Raw genomic sequence first — 20,329 nt, 5'->3', positions numbered from 1 at the left:
GCCAAAAGAATCAGTCACACTCGGGTCCATCCAGCACTGGTTTAGGTTTATGTGCACTCAAATGCACTAATATATATTGATATAAATGGATAGTTTGTGGAATTAGGTTTTTTTCTTTACATTCATCTACTAATATGCCTCCTGTCCTCAGGGAAGTCTTACAGCACAACACACTCACAGCCAGTGTAGCAGTGGTGGGGAACATCACTGACCAAAGCTCATCAATTTATTTTACTTGCAGATTTATTGCAAACCCAGCGAAGCACAGAACAAACATGTCCACTAGACACGCGCAACAGCAGGATCTCAATATTCCTCAGGCCAGGCCAAGCTGAAACTAAAACACACACAAATCCTAAGAAACTGCTGATAAATTCAGTTGTGGTGCTGCAGCTTAATTAAGCCATTGTAAAAACACACATTTGGGGTTGGTTGGTTGGTTTGTTTTCATTCTCCCAGGTATCAAAAGTTATCAAAAGACAAAAACGCACAATCCTGGTTGGTCAAAAACCAGCTGCCCCTAGAAACAGAGTCCTCTGTACGGCGTCCCGCGAGGCTGCCTGGGATCGCCTCTCAGCAAGTCTCTGTGCACACGGCTGGCGGTGCTGAAACGACCTGACCTCTTATCTTCACTTCTGTCCAATATTATGCAACCTTTTTGCCACTGCAGTGATGAGGGCAGCGCCCTTCCCACTTCCATCTTCAGAGAGCATGAAAGTCACGTCGCACTGAGGCGCCAGCTCCTTCACGGTTTCCCGCAGGACCCTAGAAAAACTGAAAGGAAAAGAGAGAAGGACAGAAAACATTAGCAACTGTTTTCTGCTCTGAGATCTTTATTTACTAGCAAGGAACCATAACCTCAGCCAACATCTTCTCCACATCATCCCTTTCTGTTTGCTTTTCCTCCTATTAAGGAAAAAAGACAAATATCTGTACACAATCAGATTTTAATTTCTATTTCTCCACTTTAGTTTTGTTCAGCGCTATGCCAGACACCCCCCTCTCCTTTGTCTTTAGAGATCACGGAGGTGGCTCTCTTCTCACAACTCAAAATCTAATATTGTGCTTGCTCACAAATTAATGACCCGACTCAAAAAACTCACCACAGCTTTCCCTCTAGGACACCCAGATATTGCAGAAATCCCTCAAAACACTGGAAAAGTGAGATACATTCGTGTATGGCCACACAGGATGGCCACACAGAGGGATCTGGACCGGCTGGATCGCTGGGCTGAGGCCAATTGTCTGAGGTTCAACGAGGCCGAGTGCCGGGTCCTGCCCTTGGGTCACAACCACCCCATGGGCGCGCCAGGCTGGGGAAGAGTGGCTGGAAGGTGCCTGGCAGGGAGGGCTCTGGGGATGCTGATTGACAGCAGGTGAACATGAGCCAGTGTGTGCCCAGGTGGCCAAAAAGGCCACCAGCATCCTGGCTGGTATGAGGAATGGTGTGGCCAGCAAGACTAGAGAAGTGATTGTGTCACTGTACTCAGCACTGGTGAGGCCACAGCTTGAATCCTGTGTTCAGTTTTGGGCCCCTCATCATAAGAAGAACATTGAGGCACAAGAGAGAGTGCAGAGGAATGGTGTGGCCAGCACACCATGTGACAAAGCTGCTGAGGGGCTGGAGCACAAGTGCGATGGGAGCAGCTGAGGGACCTGGGGTTTCAGCTGGAGAACAGGAGCTGAGGAGACCTTATCACTGTCTACAACTGCCTGGAAGGAGGTTGCAGCATGGAGGGTGTTGGTCTCTTCTCCCAAGTAGCAAGTGATAGGACAAGAGGAAATGGCCTCAAGTTGCGCCAGGGGAGGTTTAGATTGGGTATTAGGAAAAAATTCTTCCCAGAAAGGGCTGTGGGGCATTGGAACAGGCTGCCCAGGGCAGTGCTGGAGTCACCATCCCTGGAGGGGCTTACAAGGTGTTTGGACAAGGTTCTTAGGGACAGGGTTTAGTGCTAGAGTTAGGTTATGGCTGGACTTGATGATCCTTAAGGTCTCTTCCAACTGAAACGATTCTATGATTCTAAAATAAATATTAGAAGAGTAAGTTTGCTCAACACTCCAGAGAGGAGAGTTTCCCAGTGGTAACTGGACTTGGCTTTGCAATTTTGAACCTTTGGCTAGGCAAGGGAAACAAAAGGATGCAGGAAAGCATGTTATATCTTTATCCCTTCTCATTTTTCATCTTCTCAGCAGAAAGCTGGTACAGCTCCGTACATTTTCACAGTGTAAATGAGCAAACAGCAAAGGGAAGTGGTGCCAAGGTACTCACTGCGGATGGAGCTTGTACAGAGTCCCATCTACTCCAACGGTGATTTGCAAGCGCTCCACGCCTCTGTTTTCTCTCTTCTTCTCTACAATAGCTGCCAGTCCTGCCCCGCAGAGCTGGGCGGCTCTTTTTGAGACTGCTCCGCACACCTCTTTCACAATGATGCTGTCGTCGCACGTGCCATCCAGGCCGAGCTGCTGCAGGATGCGCCGGACCTGCAGGAGAGCCAGCCGGTCGCTGGCACAGGGAAACAGAACAGCAGCGAGGCGTCAGGGCGGCGCGGCGGCACCGCCAGGGGCCTGCCGCTGGCACCGGCCACGACCCAGGGGAACCGGGACCACCTCTCCAACTCTAACTCTCCAGTTCTTTGAGGCAGATTCCAGCCTGAATTCGGGTTGAAAACTTACTGCTGGCATGCCTTTTGCTACGTTAGACGGTATTTCCAGAGGGCACGGGCAGCAGTTATTCACCAGACTCCCAAAGTCAGGAGGGAGCTGAGCCAGATCAGCCACCCGACTGGGTGATTTTTGATCTCAGACCCTGCCTTCTAAGGTTTTCAACAGTACAAAGAGTTTCAATAGCCTGGAACACTGTTGCATCATGCACAGATATGCAGGTAAGCACATATTCATGGGGTATTCATATAACACTGACTTTTTAAATTTAAATAAGTAGTAAGTCCTAAAAGAAACACTCCAAGTATGAGCATGCTTGATGATCAAGGCATTCAAGATAACACAGCTGTGTGGACAGGAGATGGTAACTCACATAACTACAGAGTAATTCTGGAACTCCTCCAGCTCCTCACTTTTGGCTTTATTCTGGGGCTGGAGGAGGAGGTGTGCGAAGAGGAAAGCTGTGATTGACTTACTGAAGGAGGTCACAGAAGACCTCAAGGATTTAAACCATGTACATCTAACAACTTTACCTCTCAATCTGAGACAGGAATTTTGTTTCGAATATGCCTCTTTTCCTGAGTGACTCCGAAATCTGTCCTCTGAACAGCAGGCCTTGTTTGGTTAAGTCGATCAAAATCTGCCGTACTATTTCACCCAGGTACATTCCACTGGTCATCTTTTCATACCTGTCAGGTTATAAAAGAAAAAAAACGTGCTTTTAAAGAGGTAGCAAGTTGGCTGTGCTCAATGCGAGTGGTACGTACGTGCCCTGTCAGGCAGCGAGGTGGCTGTGCTCAGTGTCAGCGGTACGTGCCCTGTCAACCCTCGGAAAACCAGTAAAACTGGCAAAGCAATGGCCACTGAACTCCATCTTTCAGCCATCAAAAATACGCTGTTATGATTTCAAGTGCAAACATTAATTACAACATATTTATCTATGCTGAAAGATAACAGAACTAGGGGAAAAAATACTGCACTATTAAACAGAAGATGGTGTTAATGGCACAATCGACACTGAAGTGAAACAACTCCTTGTCCCCCCATGTATTCACTGGTGACTCATATATAACCGATGCCATCTTCACCAAGCGAAGAACCGTCAGTTGAGTTTATCCTCTTGCACAAAGTGTATTTCACCTTTGAAAAAACACCCCAAGAGGAGGGACACAGCAAGGCTGAAAAGCTGCACTGTTTGGTAACCGCCCTGAGGTGAAAACAGTGCTATGTTAACAGAAACAATAGAAACAATGCACGTCTTTGGCTTTTGTCCAGCTATCTGCATTGCTTACCACGCAACTAATCACACTTGGTACTAAAATCTCCTTTCTGATTATTCATCCATTCATTCGGTACATTTTAAAAAGCAGCCAGTGTGTGTCGGAAACTGACTTCATCAGGGTCTTAGCATGGGGACCACCACATTTACCTCTGTTTTCCTGGGTTTAGTGAGCCTTCATCCACTTCTTTATCATATTTCGTTCTGATGTTGTCGATGCAGCCGTTGTCACCAAATCCTCCCCATTCCGTGTTAATGCACATTTTCCCTTCATTCCCTTCTACTATTTCTATGTTTTTCATGTCCTCCATGTAGCACACATTGCTGCCCGTTCCTAGGAGTGAAGAAACGACAAGGCTTCAACCAGCAGGGTGAAGCAGCAGCTGAAACACAGGGAAGACGACTGCAACAATCGTCTCTAAAGGTTTCTCCTCCATATCCCAAATATCAAAGATCTCTCCGTATCTTTCAGAAGCAAGTGCTAGACAGCAGTGCTAGGAATGCTGCAATTTATCACGACAGAATACTGCCAAGTAAAACAGGTCCTACTCAGGAAGTTCCCACCACAGAGGAACGAGGACTCTGTCACAGGACAGACGTGGCTTTGCAAGCACTGGTCGGTCACTGCTGCCAGCCTGGCTGTGTCGCACCACGCACCGTCTCGAAGACGGCGTGCTCCCGAAAGCAAGCCCAGCCGAGCAGCTGCCAAGTCTGAAATGGTTTGGTGAACAGGTCCGCATCACTTGCAACATGGGTTACGTTAACTAATATAAAGAGCGGTTCTCCAAACAAAACGAGATAGCCAGTGCACTTAGCCAGCCAGGAGAGCCCCATTTCCCAACCAGGGTTTCAGATCCTACATGCTCAGATGTATTCCTGGCTGAAAACATGGAGGGATCCACTGGCAGAACCACCTAGAAAGCCCAAACAGAACGCGTTCCAATTTAAAAAATGTTTTCTTGTTCCAAGGCCTACGAGCTGGCTAGTAAATATCAATACACTTGCCAAAATGAGGATTCATGCTATATCTGCCGTTCCCATATTCTTCTACTGCGTACATGTTTTTTAGGCACCATCAGAGATATGATCAAAAGTCCAACAGATTGAGGATCCTGTGTGCTACAGGTGCTATCACATTCTCTTTTAAATACTATACAAATACACCGAGAACTCTCAGTGACTAGTAACAGCACGTATCAAACCCAAATAAAACATGCTGGTTTACAAATTCCAAAACTGGGTGCGAAGCCTGACACCTGCATGCATGTTTCCTTCTTATAGTGCCCAATTCGATGTCACCGTACCCGCGATAAGACCAATCTCACAGTTTGGATCCTCATATCCGCAAGTCATCATTGTCCCAACGGTGTCATTCACCACCGCTACAATGTCCAAGTCAAACTCCTGCAAGACAAGACACAATCAGCAGCGGGGTCCCAAAGGAAGACGGGGTGTGCATTAAATAGACCAAAAAGAGCAGAAATCAGAGCTCACGTTTCTTCTCCTGATGGCTTCTCTCAGCATATCAACAACATCTTCCCCCTCACAGTCTGTTGCCTTGAAACCTTTTGTCCATCCTACAAGCGTTCCCTGAATCAGAGGAGGAAGAAAACCACAAGTGAGGACAGAGAGGAGACTGGAGTTCCAAGGATTGGTCTTTTCTTGTCTTCACCCTCCTTCCCACCCCTTGCTTGGTTTTCAGGTGGGCTTGTTGGGGGTCTTTTGTTCCTTTAGGTAATGGATTTTCCCGGACAGGCTTCTGAGCGTGTCCAGTGCAGACCGTGTGCGCGTCTCTTTGTTACTCAGCTGCTAACAGCAGCGACTCCAGATTGACTCAGCTATTTACCGAGACACTGCCCACTCTGTGCCCGTGCTCTTTTCTCATTCGGAAAACCTGCCCGTCTCAGCTCTTTCTGCGCACACAGCCACTGCATTGTCTGGGCGGGAAAGACTGAAAAATGCTTTTGCTGCGAATAATTAAATATTAATGAACACTTACTGTTAATTTTTGGCTCGTTTACTGAAGGACACTTGATATGACCCTAGTTCTCCAGGCAACACTAATTTGTTTCTGTTTGGACAGACGCCTGGCCTGACAGTAGTTTTCCAAGTTATGTGAACTAGACTTCTACTTGTTAACTGGCTCTGGACTGTCCAAATAAGAAGAAATGGAGAGTAACTGGGAGAACAAAGCTGCTCTCAAAACACCCTCAAGTTCTAGCAGCAGTAAGAAACCAAACAGGGCAGCGTGCTACGGGACCCGGCTGCAGGTGTGTCCCGCTCAGGGTACCATCACTGCTCTGGAACTTGTTTCCTCATCACTTGTCAGGACCTAAATAGTACGCTATAGGTTTGGGAAGCATTTTGAGCCATTCCCCCACAAACAGCCGAGTCTTATTGCCATACGCTCAACTGGGACCTGAAAATTGAGAGAACAGACTGGCTTCTAGACTTAGAAGCTATTGCAAAACCCACAAGGACACAAAAACATGCAATAAAATCACACAGTCTCATTTCCCCAATGTCCTACACATTTGACTAGAACTAAGCAGCACAACCTCCCCTGCCCCTCTTCATAAATGCATCAGAATAACTGAGAATTATTTCTTCCTGAATTTGATTTTTTTATTCTATTTTTCTTTCTTGCATCAGATCTGGAAAGATGAAGACAGGCTGTCAATCAGCCATAGGAGTCAAACTGACACAAGTCCAAGCTGAACAAGCAAGCTCAGCTCTGCCCGCTGACGCTCAGGAAAAGAGGCTGAAGTAGCGCGGGAGTCCCACGGCTGAGAGCTGGGCAGCAGCTGGGAAAACACCCCGAGGAGGCGTCTGCTCCCTCTGGCCATTGAGGAGTTAAGGCACCATAAGAAATTCTTGGGCTATTAAAAACATGTAGTCATTTACCTATCATAAGGCTTAATCTTTATAGAATAAAAGTAAGTAATATCCATCTCTTATCAGATACAAGAGGTGAAAGTTCTACCTCCCATATGCATACAGGATGATAACTTTCTCATGAAACAAATAATTTGCAGAGTAGAGTAATAAAATCCCCATAAAGCAGGTGAAATACTGTCTCCAAAGACTGATGTGCACATGTGTGTGTGCGCACATACATACAGGTATATCTTATGAACCTTGTAAAGTTCTACTTGGAAGAAAACATTGAGAAGAACAGCTTTTTGCTTGCAATCTCCCAACCAACAAGTCACCCTCACCCAAAATAATGTCATTTACCAAGCAGATGCCCAGCTGCCACTTGACCCACTGGTGTTGCAGTTCTTACCTTGTCAATGCTGGCTTGCCTGCACGGGAAGGAGAAGGTGAAGCCCAGAGGCAGTCGAGCACCTTTAATCCCCATATACTCCAGAAAGTCTGCTATGCACTGCACAATATGGTCAAAGAGCTGAAGCACAGAAAAGGCATGTAAATCTCACAGTAATTCCATGCAACGGGCCTTGGCTGGACCAGTCAAACATTGGCTACAGGTTACCTCTTCCCCCGTCCCTTGCATGATCTCCAGAGGAATGGCAAAGATCTTGTTATACATTTGCACTGATCTTCTTCTCCCGCTTCTGATTTTGACCAGCAGAACCCTAAAATTTGTCCCACCGAGATCAAGGGCAAGGAATTTTCCTTTCTCTGCAAGAGAAGAAGGGAAATTCATTTTGGTGCTTCTTGTAGCATGTTTGCCAGTCAGGATGGCCCACTATGTCCATCCCCGAGAAACTTCATCTGGACCAGTGACAGCACACGGCTCCCTATGGCATTTATCCCACCAGTCTGCTAGGATGGGGCTGAAGGACCAGCCAGGTAACACTGCACAAAGCGCCGGTTTGCCAACAGATATCACCCTGGCATTTACCAGAATAACTGGCATATTCCCCCTAGAAAACAGACAAGCAATTTCCCTGCACCGCCTCAGGTGACCAGGAAATGACTTCACCTGTTCCATCTGGTGTCCCACAGACATACGTGGGCAACATCTTCACTGTGGCACTGGCTTGCGTCTCTCGCTTCAGCCCGTATTCCAGCTCGGTCCTCATTTTGCTCTTAACTTCTCTGAGGGTGTCCAGGGACAGCAGGAACGGTGCGAGAGCAGCGTCGATTTTCCTGCGCTGGGCGGCCAGCCTGTACGCCACGGCCGTGACCATGGCAGCCCCCTTCCCGCTGCCACTCACGGAGAGGAGGAACCGAACGTCGCAGTTTGGGACCAGCCTCCTCACCACCTTGTGCAGGCGCTTGGCATATCTACAGGAACAAAGGGCTTCTTTAGACCCTCACAGGCACTTCGCGTGCAGTTTATTCCACATGCACTGACACTCCAGTGGATCTCACCCCAACCCCGCAGCAACGCCAGCAGTTCTCTGAAAAGCCACACGTATGCAGATGGAGCCTGTTCGCAACATCAACATGTGGGGAGCAATTACTAAATCCCGTTTGTTACTTACTGAGGGTGGGTTTTATAGAGCCCTCCATCAATCCCAACAGTGGTTCGCATCCTCAGCAGCTTTTTATTCTCTCTCAGCCGAGTCAGTATGGCTGCCAAGGCGGCCGCGCAGAGGTTGGCTGAGCGGAAGGAAACGATGGTGCAGACGTGCTGAACGGCAACGCAGTCCTCTTCAGAGGGACACAGGTTCAGCTCTGTAAGGATCTCTTTCGTGTTGCTCAGACCTTCCTTGTATCTACCCCAAAGGAAAGGAACACATAATCTAATGCGAGGACATTAATGCAGCACGTCAATCAATATCTTCACGTTGACACAAAAAGAAATGAGAGAAGACCAGAGCACAGCCCATCAAGCACCATCATAACTGGTTCCCATAAACCAGTAGTGTCTTTCCTGCGCTATTCCCAAAAGTGCGTGGGGAGTGAGACCAGGCTTTTAAGAGGCTGCTTCCCAGAGCTCAGTGTTTGGTGAGACAAACCAAGTAGCTATCCAGGGAGACAACAGGATAAAACGTTTAGTCCACAGAAGGAGAGCACGGGAATAGACGTACAGCTTCTCTCACTACAACAAAGCAAATATTCCTGGATTTATAGTGATGACCAGAAACAAAACCCCAGAATCTGTCAGTTTTGCATATGGTCATCCGTTAGCTGATCCAGAGACTGCACCACATCTCCACAACCCCACTATTCCCACGTTACGGAAGCGGAGAACTGCACCCGTCATCCCACGTGCTCAGATCTGCACATGGGTTACTTTAAACACCCTGCATCTTGATGGTTAGCTGATACATCTGCTGCCGTGGTCCTTTGCTAAAACTTTATCTTCCACCAATTCCTACTTACTGAAATACAAACTTTTCTCCTAGGTAAAAGCAAAATCAAGTTGAACAGTTCAGAGCTGTTCCCAGTACTCACAGATTATTATTACATGTTAATTATCATTGCTGTGGTGGTGAGAGAGTAATAGCCACTCTCAAACAGCACATTGGGGGTTCTTACTTCTCCATTGCAGACACGTGTTTCATTTCAATCTTGCCCTTCGTGAGCAGAGCTGTTGACACTTTCCCATTGAAGAGCAGACCTTCCTTCGTCATTTTTAGGAGAATAAGTCTTACAAGCTCCCCCAAATACAAGCTGCTGATCATCTTCTCAAACCTGGAACGAAGCACAGGAAGGATTACAGGTGTTCACCAGCTAGCCAGAGCTACAGGTTCAAGTATGACTATCTTATGTTCGTACAGGGGCTGATCGCATTTAAGCATGTACAAAAGACGTCGGGGAGCTAACTGGTAGACAGGATGCCATCCTGAGGTCCTGCAACCCAGCAACAGCCCCTCAAGTGACTAGAGAGAATGTTCAAAAGACTTGTGAGCAGCTCGGCCAGCAGAAGCAGTTTTGATGAACCAGGCCTCAAATATGCCCTTTGTTTACCTTCCTCCTCCTTCCTTACCCCTCTGTGGCACCACACCAGAGCAACCACTATTTTTAACAACACAGCAGCAACCGCAGCAGCAATCCCTCGGCCTGTGAGGCAGGGAGGTGCGAGAGGTACCCGCACTTCCCAGAAGGGAAAGGTCTGGATAGGACAGGACCAGGATAAGTCACCTCAGGTTCCCTCAACCCAACTCCTGTTCCAAAGGGGTCCCGGCATGCGCTGGAAACGCGCTCATAGAACCCAGAGTGCCGAGGCAAATCTGCCAGGGCATCACTTACAGCTGTTTCCCAGGATTGAGAGATCCCAGATCCAGCTCCCGATCAAATTCTGTGCGGAGGTCGTCCAAAGCACCGTCATCTCCAAAGGCCCCCCACTCCGTGTTAATGCACATCCTGCCCTCGTCCCCTTCCACCAGGTCGATGTGCCGCATCTCCTCCATGTAGCAGGCGTTGGTGCCGGTGCCTGTGAGAGTTGGACCAGTGTGGAGATGTTACCCCTTACACCAAACAAAAGCAAACCTGGGACAAAGCCCACGTGTTTGGGAATAAGCCAATATACTGTCTCTGGAAGAAAATACAAATACCCTGCGGTCCAGGATGCTGATATCAAGCCACCAGAACTTGTTAAATAATTATTTCACAGTAAGTGAAAGCATTAGGAGTTGATCTAAGGCTTGACTTGTTTAAAAAACATTTTTTTCTTTTTCAAATATGCTTTTACACGCCTTGAAAAAGCCACCACGGTGCACAAAGCAGGGACACTGTGGAAAGTGATCCTAACTACCAGACGTGAGAGGAATTCAGCCTTCTCTGGACAAACACACGGTAATGTGCTATAGAGTCAGCAGAAAAGTTTAGTATGCTGGTCACAACTGAGCCCAGACAAAATGGGGACTGTGGTATTTGACGGCAATGTGATCAGCATGAAAACAGCTGCTGCACAGAAGGCAGTCAGGCTTGAAAATCTCACCATTGTTTTTTCCATTTTCTTCCTGCTCTTTCCGGTATCCGACACCCCCTTCCAGTCCGGAGTTGTCAGGATCAAACAAATGACGGGGAAAAAATACTTAGCGAACAGAGAAAATTACCAACTATGAGTCCAACTTCGCAGCGCGGGTCGTCATATCCACAGGTCATCATGGTTCCCACGGTGTCGTTGACCAGCGCTAAAACATCGACGTCTATGTCCTGACAGCATAAAGGCGGGTGATTAAAAGGAAAAGGCTTAGGAGGTCTCCTGGGGCAGACGCGGCAGGGCTGCGCTCTGAGGGCCTGGCTCAGGAAAGCCCTTCGGCTGAAACACACGGTACTGACTTCTGTAGCTCTGCTCCGAAACCCAGTAAAGTAACCGACATCTCTGGATCCTTGAGCGCCCGGATAGCCAGGATCTCTGCTTGCAGGATTTGGTTTGCCCCAATCCACCCTCCTTTGCTAGAAAAGCAGCGCATTATCGGTTTGAATTTTGCGATACGCCAGCACCCACGTATCTTTTTTATGCCCTGCATTCTGGTAGCTCGCTCATGCTGGGACACCATCCTGCCCCCAGGCAGATCCCACCAAATGGGGCAGAAAATACACAAATATAATTGCAACTATTAAACACCAGGCTGCGCACCAGCGTCACACCCCAGTAAAACGCCTTGCGATCGGAGCGGTGCCGTTTGTCTGTCATGCTGAGGTAACTTGATAAAGGATAATCAAGGTTACCAAAGGATTCTTGTAAGTCAGATGCCACCACTAGCGGGGGGCAGGCTTCACCCAGGAGTTCTCAGGTCCTTTGTTCCTGTTAACTACAGCGAGACTGACGTAGAGAAAAAAGCAAACCAAAAATCAAGGCTGGACTTCTACCATGTGCAAAAGCAGAGGAATTTCCTCTTTACTACAAAGATGTCAGGACATGGAAAGATGCTTCGTACTGCTTAGATGGTGTTACCAATAGCAACGCACATGAAACATGAGGCTTTCTGAAACATTAAAACAATGCTATTCAAAGACATACACTAGTTCAAGGGCAGATTTGATCACGTCTTCCTGCTGACCTTAATTTCCATTAACGGCTCCATCCCGCAGAGTGAAGTGGAGGGGCCAGCCCTGGGAGAGCTCAGAGTGCCAGTGTGAGGTGATGTTTGACAGCTCCCAAAACAGCCCACGCACCAAGAGCTGATCTCCCATGGGGACAATCTGAGGCCCCTCAGGTCCACCTCTGGCAGGTACAAAACTTGCCTTATGCTTCTGGAGGGCCTTGCGCAGACAGCTGACCACGTCCGTGTCCTGAACCCCTCGGACCTTGAAGTGTTTCGTCCAGCCAAGAAGGACTCCCTGCAAAGTAACGGCCCAGTGACCCAAAAGCTCCAGGTTTAGCATACAAACCTGCCGCAGAGTCAGCCCGGACCAAAGCCTGGGGAGAAGCCTGCTGTGTTTCTCCATGCACTATCAATAAAATGTGCACCAAAACAAGTCAGAGCAGAACATCTCACCTTGGGGTGGCTGTCAGCGCGAACATGACTGAACGGGTGCAGTGGATTAAGTCGCAATCCTGCAAATGTGTATCCCTGTGCTTTGTTTAAACCACGCGTGGCTTTACTGATGCTCATCAGAAACAGTGTTAAGCATAAAGCATTTGCAGGGCTGAGACCCAAAGCACAGATCCCTGGAAATAAATAAGAGGCCACAAAACAATTGCAGCCAGCCCTTCACTTCCCATGTGGCCTCTCAGCTCAGCTACAGGTCTTCCCTATTTAGAATCAACTGTAAAAATGAAATTGAATGATAGCGATTAAAAAAGAAACATGTTTCAGGACACAAAAGTATGTGGTTTACAGTCTGATGGTTTTCGTACAAGGGCACACAGTTACTGTGGAATTAGGCACTGATTAAGTAAAAGAACAGCTTTAGCTTAAGTATCACGTTGCCTTGAAATCAGCAACGAGTGTTTGAATGATAGTGAAGTCCAATTAAATGCTAATGGTCATCCATGCCTTCTTCAGAGAGCTACGTAACCATGACCCCACACAAACCCACAGGGTAACACTCCCATGCAAGAGCTTCTCCAGGTTCTGCAAGGATCTATGCTTGCCAATAATATTTCTTTTTGCATCTTACCTCATCTAATTTGGTCTGTTTGCATGGAAAAGAAAATGTAAAACCAAGAGGTAACTTCTTATGCTTCAGGTTGTTGGTCTCCATGAAGTCTAACAGACAGTGAGCAACATAATCAAAGAGCTGCACGAGAAAGGAGAGACAGTCAGGCTGTACCCAGCGGGCACATGCCCAAGCACAGCACCGCCACAGAAGGTCCTACAGGCCCTACCTCGGCTCTGTTCCCCTGGATGACCTCCTTGGGCGGGGGGTAAAACTTGCTCTCCAGCTGGCTGCTCTGCTTCCCGTCATCAGACACCTTCACCTGGTGGGCACGGAACTGGGAGCCACCCAGGTCAGCAGCCAGGAATTCACCCTTCTCTGCAACACAAGTGGGCAGCTGTCACCAGGATGGCCGAGAGGCACGGCCCAGATGCCACGCCGAAGGTCACAGCCCAGATGGCACACCGAAGGTCACGGCCCAGATGGCACACCGAAGGTCACGGCCCAGATGGCACACCGAAGGTCACGGCCCAGATGGCACACCGAAGGTCACAGCCCAGGACCCTACTGCAGATGCCAGTTTCCAAGTGGGGCAAGACTAATCTGCCATTCAAAGTCAACCAACACGAGTGCTTCAAATGCCTTTAGGTGTTTCTGTAAAAGTACGGCGTGTTTCAAAAAGACAGACCCAATTCGAAATAATTGTATATCTGCAATCACAAACTACCAAGTACCGTCTCGATGTTGTCCAGACAGGAGGTGGAGGGAACATAGAGCATTTATTAAAAAGTTACTGAAACTTGATAACTCATTAAACCGTTCACAAATTTTTGTGTAATTGTACCACACAGGGTCCATCTCTCTGAAAAACATTCTGCTTCTCTGCCAGCACCGCTCTCAGCTCGAACACGTTCTCTTCCAGCAGGGGATCCCAGACGGAACCACAGTTCGGTCTCGCTGCTACAATAAAGCAACGACCTATTCATCCCACGCGCAGGAGAAGGTCCTGCCCTGCAGGAAAACACAGCGGCATGTGCGCAGCCTCGTGTGATCTTTGTTCCACGGTCCAAACACCTGACCAGGCTTTATCAAATTTGTCCCTGAAAGGGAAGGAAGCAGGAAACTCTACCTGTAATACCACCGTCAGGTATCACAAAGGTGAGGAGGCAAACGGGGTTACTCAGTAAACTGTGACATTAGTCACACCATTAATCTCTAAATGATTGAAAAACTGATGATGCTCCACATAGGTCATTTCAGGCAGCAACGCTGAGGGCATTGAAATGTCTGACAGTTCATTGCTACTGCAGATGGGAGAATCCAGCCAAGTTTAAGGTGTTTAAACCAGCTGGAAGTTTTCTCTGGAAACAAAATAAGCAAAAAGGATTTTGCAAGAGAGTAAAAATAGAAAAATCGAAGCGATGGCTAAACAAAGGCAGTGTGTCGATCAGACGCGGCCCAGCCTGCCTGCAGCGCGCCCTTGACGCAGGGGAGGGGCCGCACAGGCCCGAGAGCGCTGCCCAAAGCTGGCCCTGAGGAGCGCGGTGTCCCGCAACGCTGATGACCTTCCATGCAATTTCCAGGTCTCCTGACCTCACGGAGTCCCTGCCACTTCAGGACAGGCCAATGCCATGTCAGACCTCAGAACTGGTCAGTGACCGTCACCGAGATAGCAACGGTTAAGCTAATATTTCTTTTTCTTTGATGAATACAGCAGCAGAAGGAAGGGCGCCCAGCTCCAGCCAGGCGGTTTGAGGGGGCTGTATGTGATTCCTGTCAGACATCCCTCATTTCAAGGGATGTCCAAATGTTCCCCTTATGCCACTAAAGCCATTATGTCTCATTTAATTGTAGGAAAATTACTTTGGGGGAAATAAAGTCCTGTGGAAATGAGGTACAAAAGCAAACATTTCTCTGAAGTTTTCTGCATGAACCGCTGTTATACACGGAGCTCTGACCTAGGCCAGACACAGTGTCCGGTACAAATTCAGAGAATTGGTTAAACCTGGGAAAAACACCATTTTCTGTCAGCCTGCACTGCCAGGGGCCAGGAGAGGTGTTTGGATGAGCACCCTTCTCCAAACAAGAGAGGCTTTGAGATCCCGCCTCACCCCACATCCTCCCAGGGGACACCATGGCACCCCGCCCCTCTCTGTTTAAATCCCGGGGGCACCTGTGAGGGAGCGAGGGTCCCGCTCAGCGGCAGACAGGCTGGCTCCTGGCAGACCCCATCGGGAAGCGGATTTTCCCAGCGCAGAGGGCAAGGAAGGGCAGGTAGGGATCACTTTTGGGGGCAACAGAGAAAGCAGTGCAGAGTTAGCTGTCAGAAGCCAGGAGAGGATCACGGCTTTGAGAACACGGCGCTGCTGCCACTTCAGGGCATCCTGCCTTCCCCGTAGCTCTGTGGGGCACATGATTGTGAAGCACAGAAGGTTCCATCTGAACATGAGGAAAAACTTCTTTACTTTGAGGGTGACAGAGCACTGGACCGGGCTGCCCAGAGCGGTTATAGTGCCAGGACACCTTCCTGTGCCACCTGCTCGGGGGCACTTGCTTCAGCAGGTGGGCTGGACTGGCTGCTCTCCAGCCCCGCCACGCCGCGGCTGCCCGCGCTCCCGGCACGCTGCGCTGCGGGGTCCGGGCTGCAGGGGCTGCCCTTGCCGTGTGCAGCCTCAGCTCCTGCCGCAAGGCCGGCACTAAGCACTGGCACGTTGGCTGTCTTCTGAGCATTTTCTAAGTCCTTTCCTCAAACAAGCAGCACCAGGTCAAAAACCACCTAGCGCAGGGGGAGAAAATGCTCTGCCAGCACCCCCAGAAGCTGTCGCCTCCTCAACACATGCCTGCTTTCCCAACACGAGACAGGCAGCGACTCGAAGCCACTGCCTGCCCTGTCTCCTTGCTGTGCTGTCCCCGAGTGCCCACAACAACCCATCGCCTCCCCAGAGCAGCACTGCTGCAATGGAGCGGGGGAACTCACCCGAGCCGTCGGGAAGCGAACGCACAAACGTCGGCAGCATTTTCACTGTTGCCGTGGGGTTCGTGTCTCTCCCCAGGCCCCTCACCATCTCGGCCTGGAAGCGAGTCATCACATCCAGCAGGACGTCGTCAGAGAGACGCAGGTGGTACAGGTACCTGTCAACCTGGGGAGAGGAAAGGTGTCACCCGGGAGCACGCAGGCTGCTCCGTGCTCAGCGCTGCAGGACTCTCCTGTGCGTACTGGGGCGCTTCCTGCGAGCAGAGAAGACGCAGGAGCTCCCCAGCCACTTGCACTGGTTTTCTAACCACGAGGGTGCAGTTTGGAAATGAAGGAGCTGGAAAACCTTCAATGTCAGCAGCACCCCTGCACTGTGCTGGGCAAGAATCACCCTGCTCACTCCCACCCACCCGACAGACATGAGGCTGAACGGATCCCAAGGAGACACAAGAATTACTTTCACGTGCATAACAAGCTGACGGTGAGCGCACCACCAGCTGAGCAAAGCCCACCCCTCTGATTCTACAAGTGGGTTTTTGACCTCAGCACCTGAATCGCCACTGCAAGCAAACTCCAGGACATCATCAGAACATTTACAGAGAACTTTGTGTTGAAAGAGTTTAATGCAGCTTTGGTGAATTACTGTCAAAAAGCAAGCCATGTCTCCCGATGGCTCAGGAACTTGCCAATAGACATAAGCCCACAAGACTTGCTTGAGACCCTGACAAGCTGTTTCTACACCATCCTGTCCTGTACATGTAATGAACTCAAACTGCAAAGTATCTCGACCTGGTGAGAATCTGACCTCCCGAGCCAGGTCCAGAAGACACCGTGTCGGCCACAGCCTGAAGACATCTCCTCGGCCACCGCTTCACCCCACAGACAGCGAGCTTTGCAGGGACGCCAGGCTGGGGCTCAGGGCCTGCCCCTCACCCCGACCACCCTCCGTTCTCTTGTGGTTTCAGGATTACATCTAAACACAGTTTTGGGTGCAGCCAATATCCTTTCTTAAGGACCTACAATAACTCACAGCATACAATCAAAATAAAAGCCAGTTGAATTTAAAGGGAATCAAAACCATCTATGAAGTAGGAGACACATTCAGATAAACTGATAGAGAAGACAACCAGTGTTTCCGTACTGCTTTGCTAGGGGAAAATGTAAGGTTTTCTTCTTCAGGATGAGACTCTGCTTGGACTGACATTTATTTACCTGCAGGGCTGGATACGCGGCTGTAAGGTGGCCTAGGAACTATGTAGCTGCGTACGATGAAGGATTAACACATCAGCACCCGAACGCTCTTCTGCTGGGGAGCCAGACCTGGGTGCTGTACGAACAAACGTGCTCCAAGCAGCCGGACGTCCCTTGGGAGGTAATCCCTGTTAACATCCTGCTCCCCACCACACGCGGGTCAGGACCAGGGGCGGTGGGCTGGGGAGAGAGGTGGGACAGCTTCCAACGCTTCGCCAGTGCAAACACTCAGCTCTTGCACCTTGGGCTCCATTATTATGCTGCTTCAACTGTTCAGGGCGTTTCGTCACTCCCATTTACATAGGAAGGTCTGGAGGGTTGGGAGAACACACATAAAACAAGTCCCACCAGCAACAAGGCAGAACTTAAAAGGTAGTGTTGTGTAAAATGAGAAGAACGCAGCTTGTAGATAAACTGGCCTCTTCTGTAATTTGCACTGGTCACCTATATCAATGAGGCACAAAATAATTACCTATCCACAGTCCAATTTTAAACTGATGGTCAGCAATGACCCACCTGAAAAAGTCAGGACCCTGAAAGTAACTCCAGCACTTACCTGACAGCAGAACATACACAGAGGGGAACGCCTTACACTACGAGACACAATTGGCAAGGAGCAGCAGCTGCCTCAGGATACAGCTGTGCCTTGAACAGGACATTATTTAGGTCTTTCTCTGCAGCCCTGGTTTGCACAAGCTCTTGATTTCCTCCAAGGCTCTTTTGAGCCCACATCACTTAGCAGGACCCACCGCCTCGGCCCGGGCACCAGCACTGCTGCTTTGGGCATACAGAAACACAAACCATCCAATGACTGGAGACACACAGCACTTGGGTACCGTCACATAGACCCAAACAGCCTTGTGACAGAAGTCCCCATGGAAAAAAAACCTGAACAGTAATAAAAATGACCGTGCCTGTCTGCAGAGAACATACACTAGAGCTTCCTGCTCCCCTAGAAATTGCATTCCCCACGCTTTTTACCCCTGACCACAGAAGCAGACAGTCCTCTTGGAGGAACTAGCTAAGGCAGAGTCCAGGAAAAGCTGCTGACTCTGATTTACAACCAGATTAAGGACCTGCTCACATTCCATTTGCTTGTAAACACAGGGACGGCCAGGCCATGCACCAGCAAACTCTGCCTCGCTGCTCCCTCCCTCCCTAAGGACAGCCCTTGTTTCTAATTGTCTTGCCTCAGTCATGGGAACAGCACTGTTTTCGTGGCAGGGAGGCGCTTGTTATTGCCACCAGGGAGCAAATAAACCCAGGGAGGTAAAGGTGGGAAGACATTCTTTCTTTCTAATTAGGGAAAAATCACCTCTGCTCCAAACATCCTCCCCTGGGCCTCTTAAAAGACACCTCTGAAGAGGTTTTCTTGCTGTCAGGAGGGGCTAGTTTGCGCCTAGCAGAAAGACTTCACTTTGTAAATGGCTTTGCCAGAATCCCTCCAGCACCCCCTCACTTCAGGGAAGTCCCCCAGCCGCCCGTTGCACCTGAGCACTGCTCCACAAGGCCACAAGCATGAATAAATAGCGCTGTGGAGATGAAAGATCTTAGATCAGATCCTTACACAAGGAAAGGGCATTGGGGCCCTCTTCTGATCATGTTAAACCCTGGGGAATAGAAGGACTGTGACTGGGAGACAAAGCTGGAGGCATCTGACTGCTGAGAGCCCAGGACCTCTCCTGGAAAGCTTCTCTTCAAGGCAGAACTAGTGGAAGAAGCCCCACTAAGAACACTCCATGTTCAAGCAAGGGCACAGGGAGGACGAGCCCCTGTTGCTCTGTTGACGGGTGGTGCAGGCGGGACCTCGGCTCTCCTGCACGGCCACGCGTCTGCGGGCAGCCCCACAGCTGGCGGAAAACAGAGGACAGAGCCTGGCGGCAGTGGCCACCACACGGCACCCAGAGATGCCGGGGGACGGAGGACCCGCAGGGGACGTGTCTGGAAACCAGAGGACCTCTCACCCAAGAAGCTTACAGGTCCCACGTAGTCTGATGATGGAGAGCCAAAAACTCATCGCAGCATTGCCATAACAGAGCATTGGGGAAGAGCAACCATTAGCCAGCTCGCTCCCAGTACTGATGGCTTCAGGTCTGGGCCATCTGGAGCTTTTCTGACTGTAATTAAAGGTCACATCTATAAACATCAGTTATCAGCCAGGTTTGGACAAGCAGAGAGGAGGCACAGGCACTTCTCCCACACCAACACTAGTTGCAACTGTTTCTTGAGTCCCAGAAGACCTGGCCCGAGGAGTCCAAGAGTTCTCCCTGTCCCTGCCACAAGGTGACTCGGATTCCTACTCAGCTTTAGAAATCCCGTCCTTCTCACTGCACTCGCAGAGCGATCCAGCAAGAGGTTCCATTCTGCCCTCTGGACTGCACCGCACCCTGCCAGATAACGTCCAAGCACCACTTTTCCTTACTGAAGATCATTTACTCCATTACTGAAAGAAAACTTATAACCGTGCGAGGAAAAGCACTAACTCGACCTATTTTCACACTCATCAGACAATTCGGGGTCCAAGTACTTCTTACCCCATCTGGCGGTAGGGCTCTAGTCGATAATGCCATTATCTAGTCTGCGTTCAGTACTGCAGACCCCACAGTACCAGAGTAATACAGTTCTCAAAACAGGAATCAGCTAACAGTGTATCTTACGTACCTTTTTGATTTGATCCTCTTTTAGCTTTGCGAAATGGAAAGCTAGCAAGTGGACGGCAAACATTGTCCTGAAGCAGATGGATGAGCCAGTAGCGACAGAGCTGCTGTGAGTAACTCCAAAGCAACAGGTCTTCTCTGACAAAGTTGGAGCTAGAGGTACTTCAGCTGAGGCATTTCCCCGAGGGCGAGATAGTGGAGTTCCTGGGAAATTGAGTCCATCCAGAGTGATCGGTTCAATGATTAAACTCCTGCCTCTTTGTATCACGCCCCCATCAACCCGGAGTCCCTCCCTCCCCAGCCGCACACTTCATTGTGCCAGGGCAGGCACCTGGAGAGCTGCCAAGCTGAAGGTTCTGTTCCTGCCCCCTCGGAACCGTTACCGCTCGGCCACGCAGTGGCTGCGCAGCCCGCGCTGCTCGCCCCGCGGCGCCCCTGGGGGCCCACGGGCTCCCACCGCACAGCACGCAACGAGGTGCTGCGGGAGGCTGGAAGCTGGAGGGGATTCCAGGAGGTTCCTTCCTCTGCGCAGCGCTCCCA

The 20,329-nt window shown here is 49.7% G+C and overlaps 1 protein-coding gene across 2 annotated transcripts; it reads right to left on the bottom strand.

Annotated features, from left to right (window-relative positions):
- Nucleotides 1-225: 225 nt before the first annotated feature.
- LOC102088949 (hexokinase HKDC1) lies at nucleotides 226-20,329 on the bottom strand. 2 transcript variants are annotated; one of them, XM_005512758.4, is made up of 19 exons: nucleotides 20,121-20,329; nucleotides 19,794-19,993; nucleotides 15,885-16,047; nucleotides 13,137-13,285; nucleotides 12,929-13,048; nucleotides 12,050-12,145; nucleotides 10,915-11,014; nucleotides 10,106-10,289; nucleotides 9,392-9,547; nucleotides 8,392-8,625; nucleotides 7,887-8,191; nucleotides 7,434-7,582; nucleotides 7,227-7,346; nucleotides 5,435-5,530; nucleotides 5,245-5,344; nucleotides 4,091-4,274; nucleotides 3,195-3,350; nucleotides 2,270-2,503; nucleotides 226-774 (listed from the first exon to the last, which is right to left on the bottom strand). In XM_005512758.4, the coding sequence occupies exons 2-19, from the start codon at nucleotides 19,854-19,856 to the stop codon at nucleotides 630-632; spliced, it is 2,754 nt and encodes a 917-aa protein (XP_005512815.1). In that variant the 5' UTR covers nucleotides 19,857-19,993; nucleotides 20,121-20,329; the 3' UTR covers nucleotides 226-629. The 2 variants fall into 2 exon arrangements, with proteins under 2 accessions (XP_005512815.1, XP_064924041.1); XM_065067969.1 differs by lacking the exon at nucleotides 20,121-20,329 and having other exon boundaries at nucleotides 19,794-20,083.

Source organism: Columba livia, chromosome 6 (assembly GCF_036013475.1).
Source record: "Columba livia isolate bColLiv1 breed racing homer chromosome 6, bColLiv1.pat.W.v2, whole genome shotgun sequence".
Lineage (NCBI taxonomy): Eukaryota > Metazoa > Chordata > Aves > Columbiformes > Columbidae > Columba > Columba livia.
This window is presented reverse-complemented; position numbering and strand designations above follow the sequence as displayed.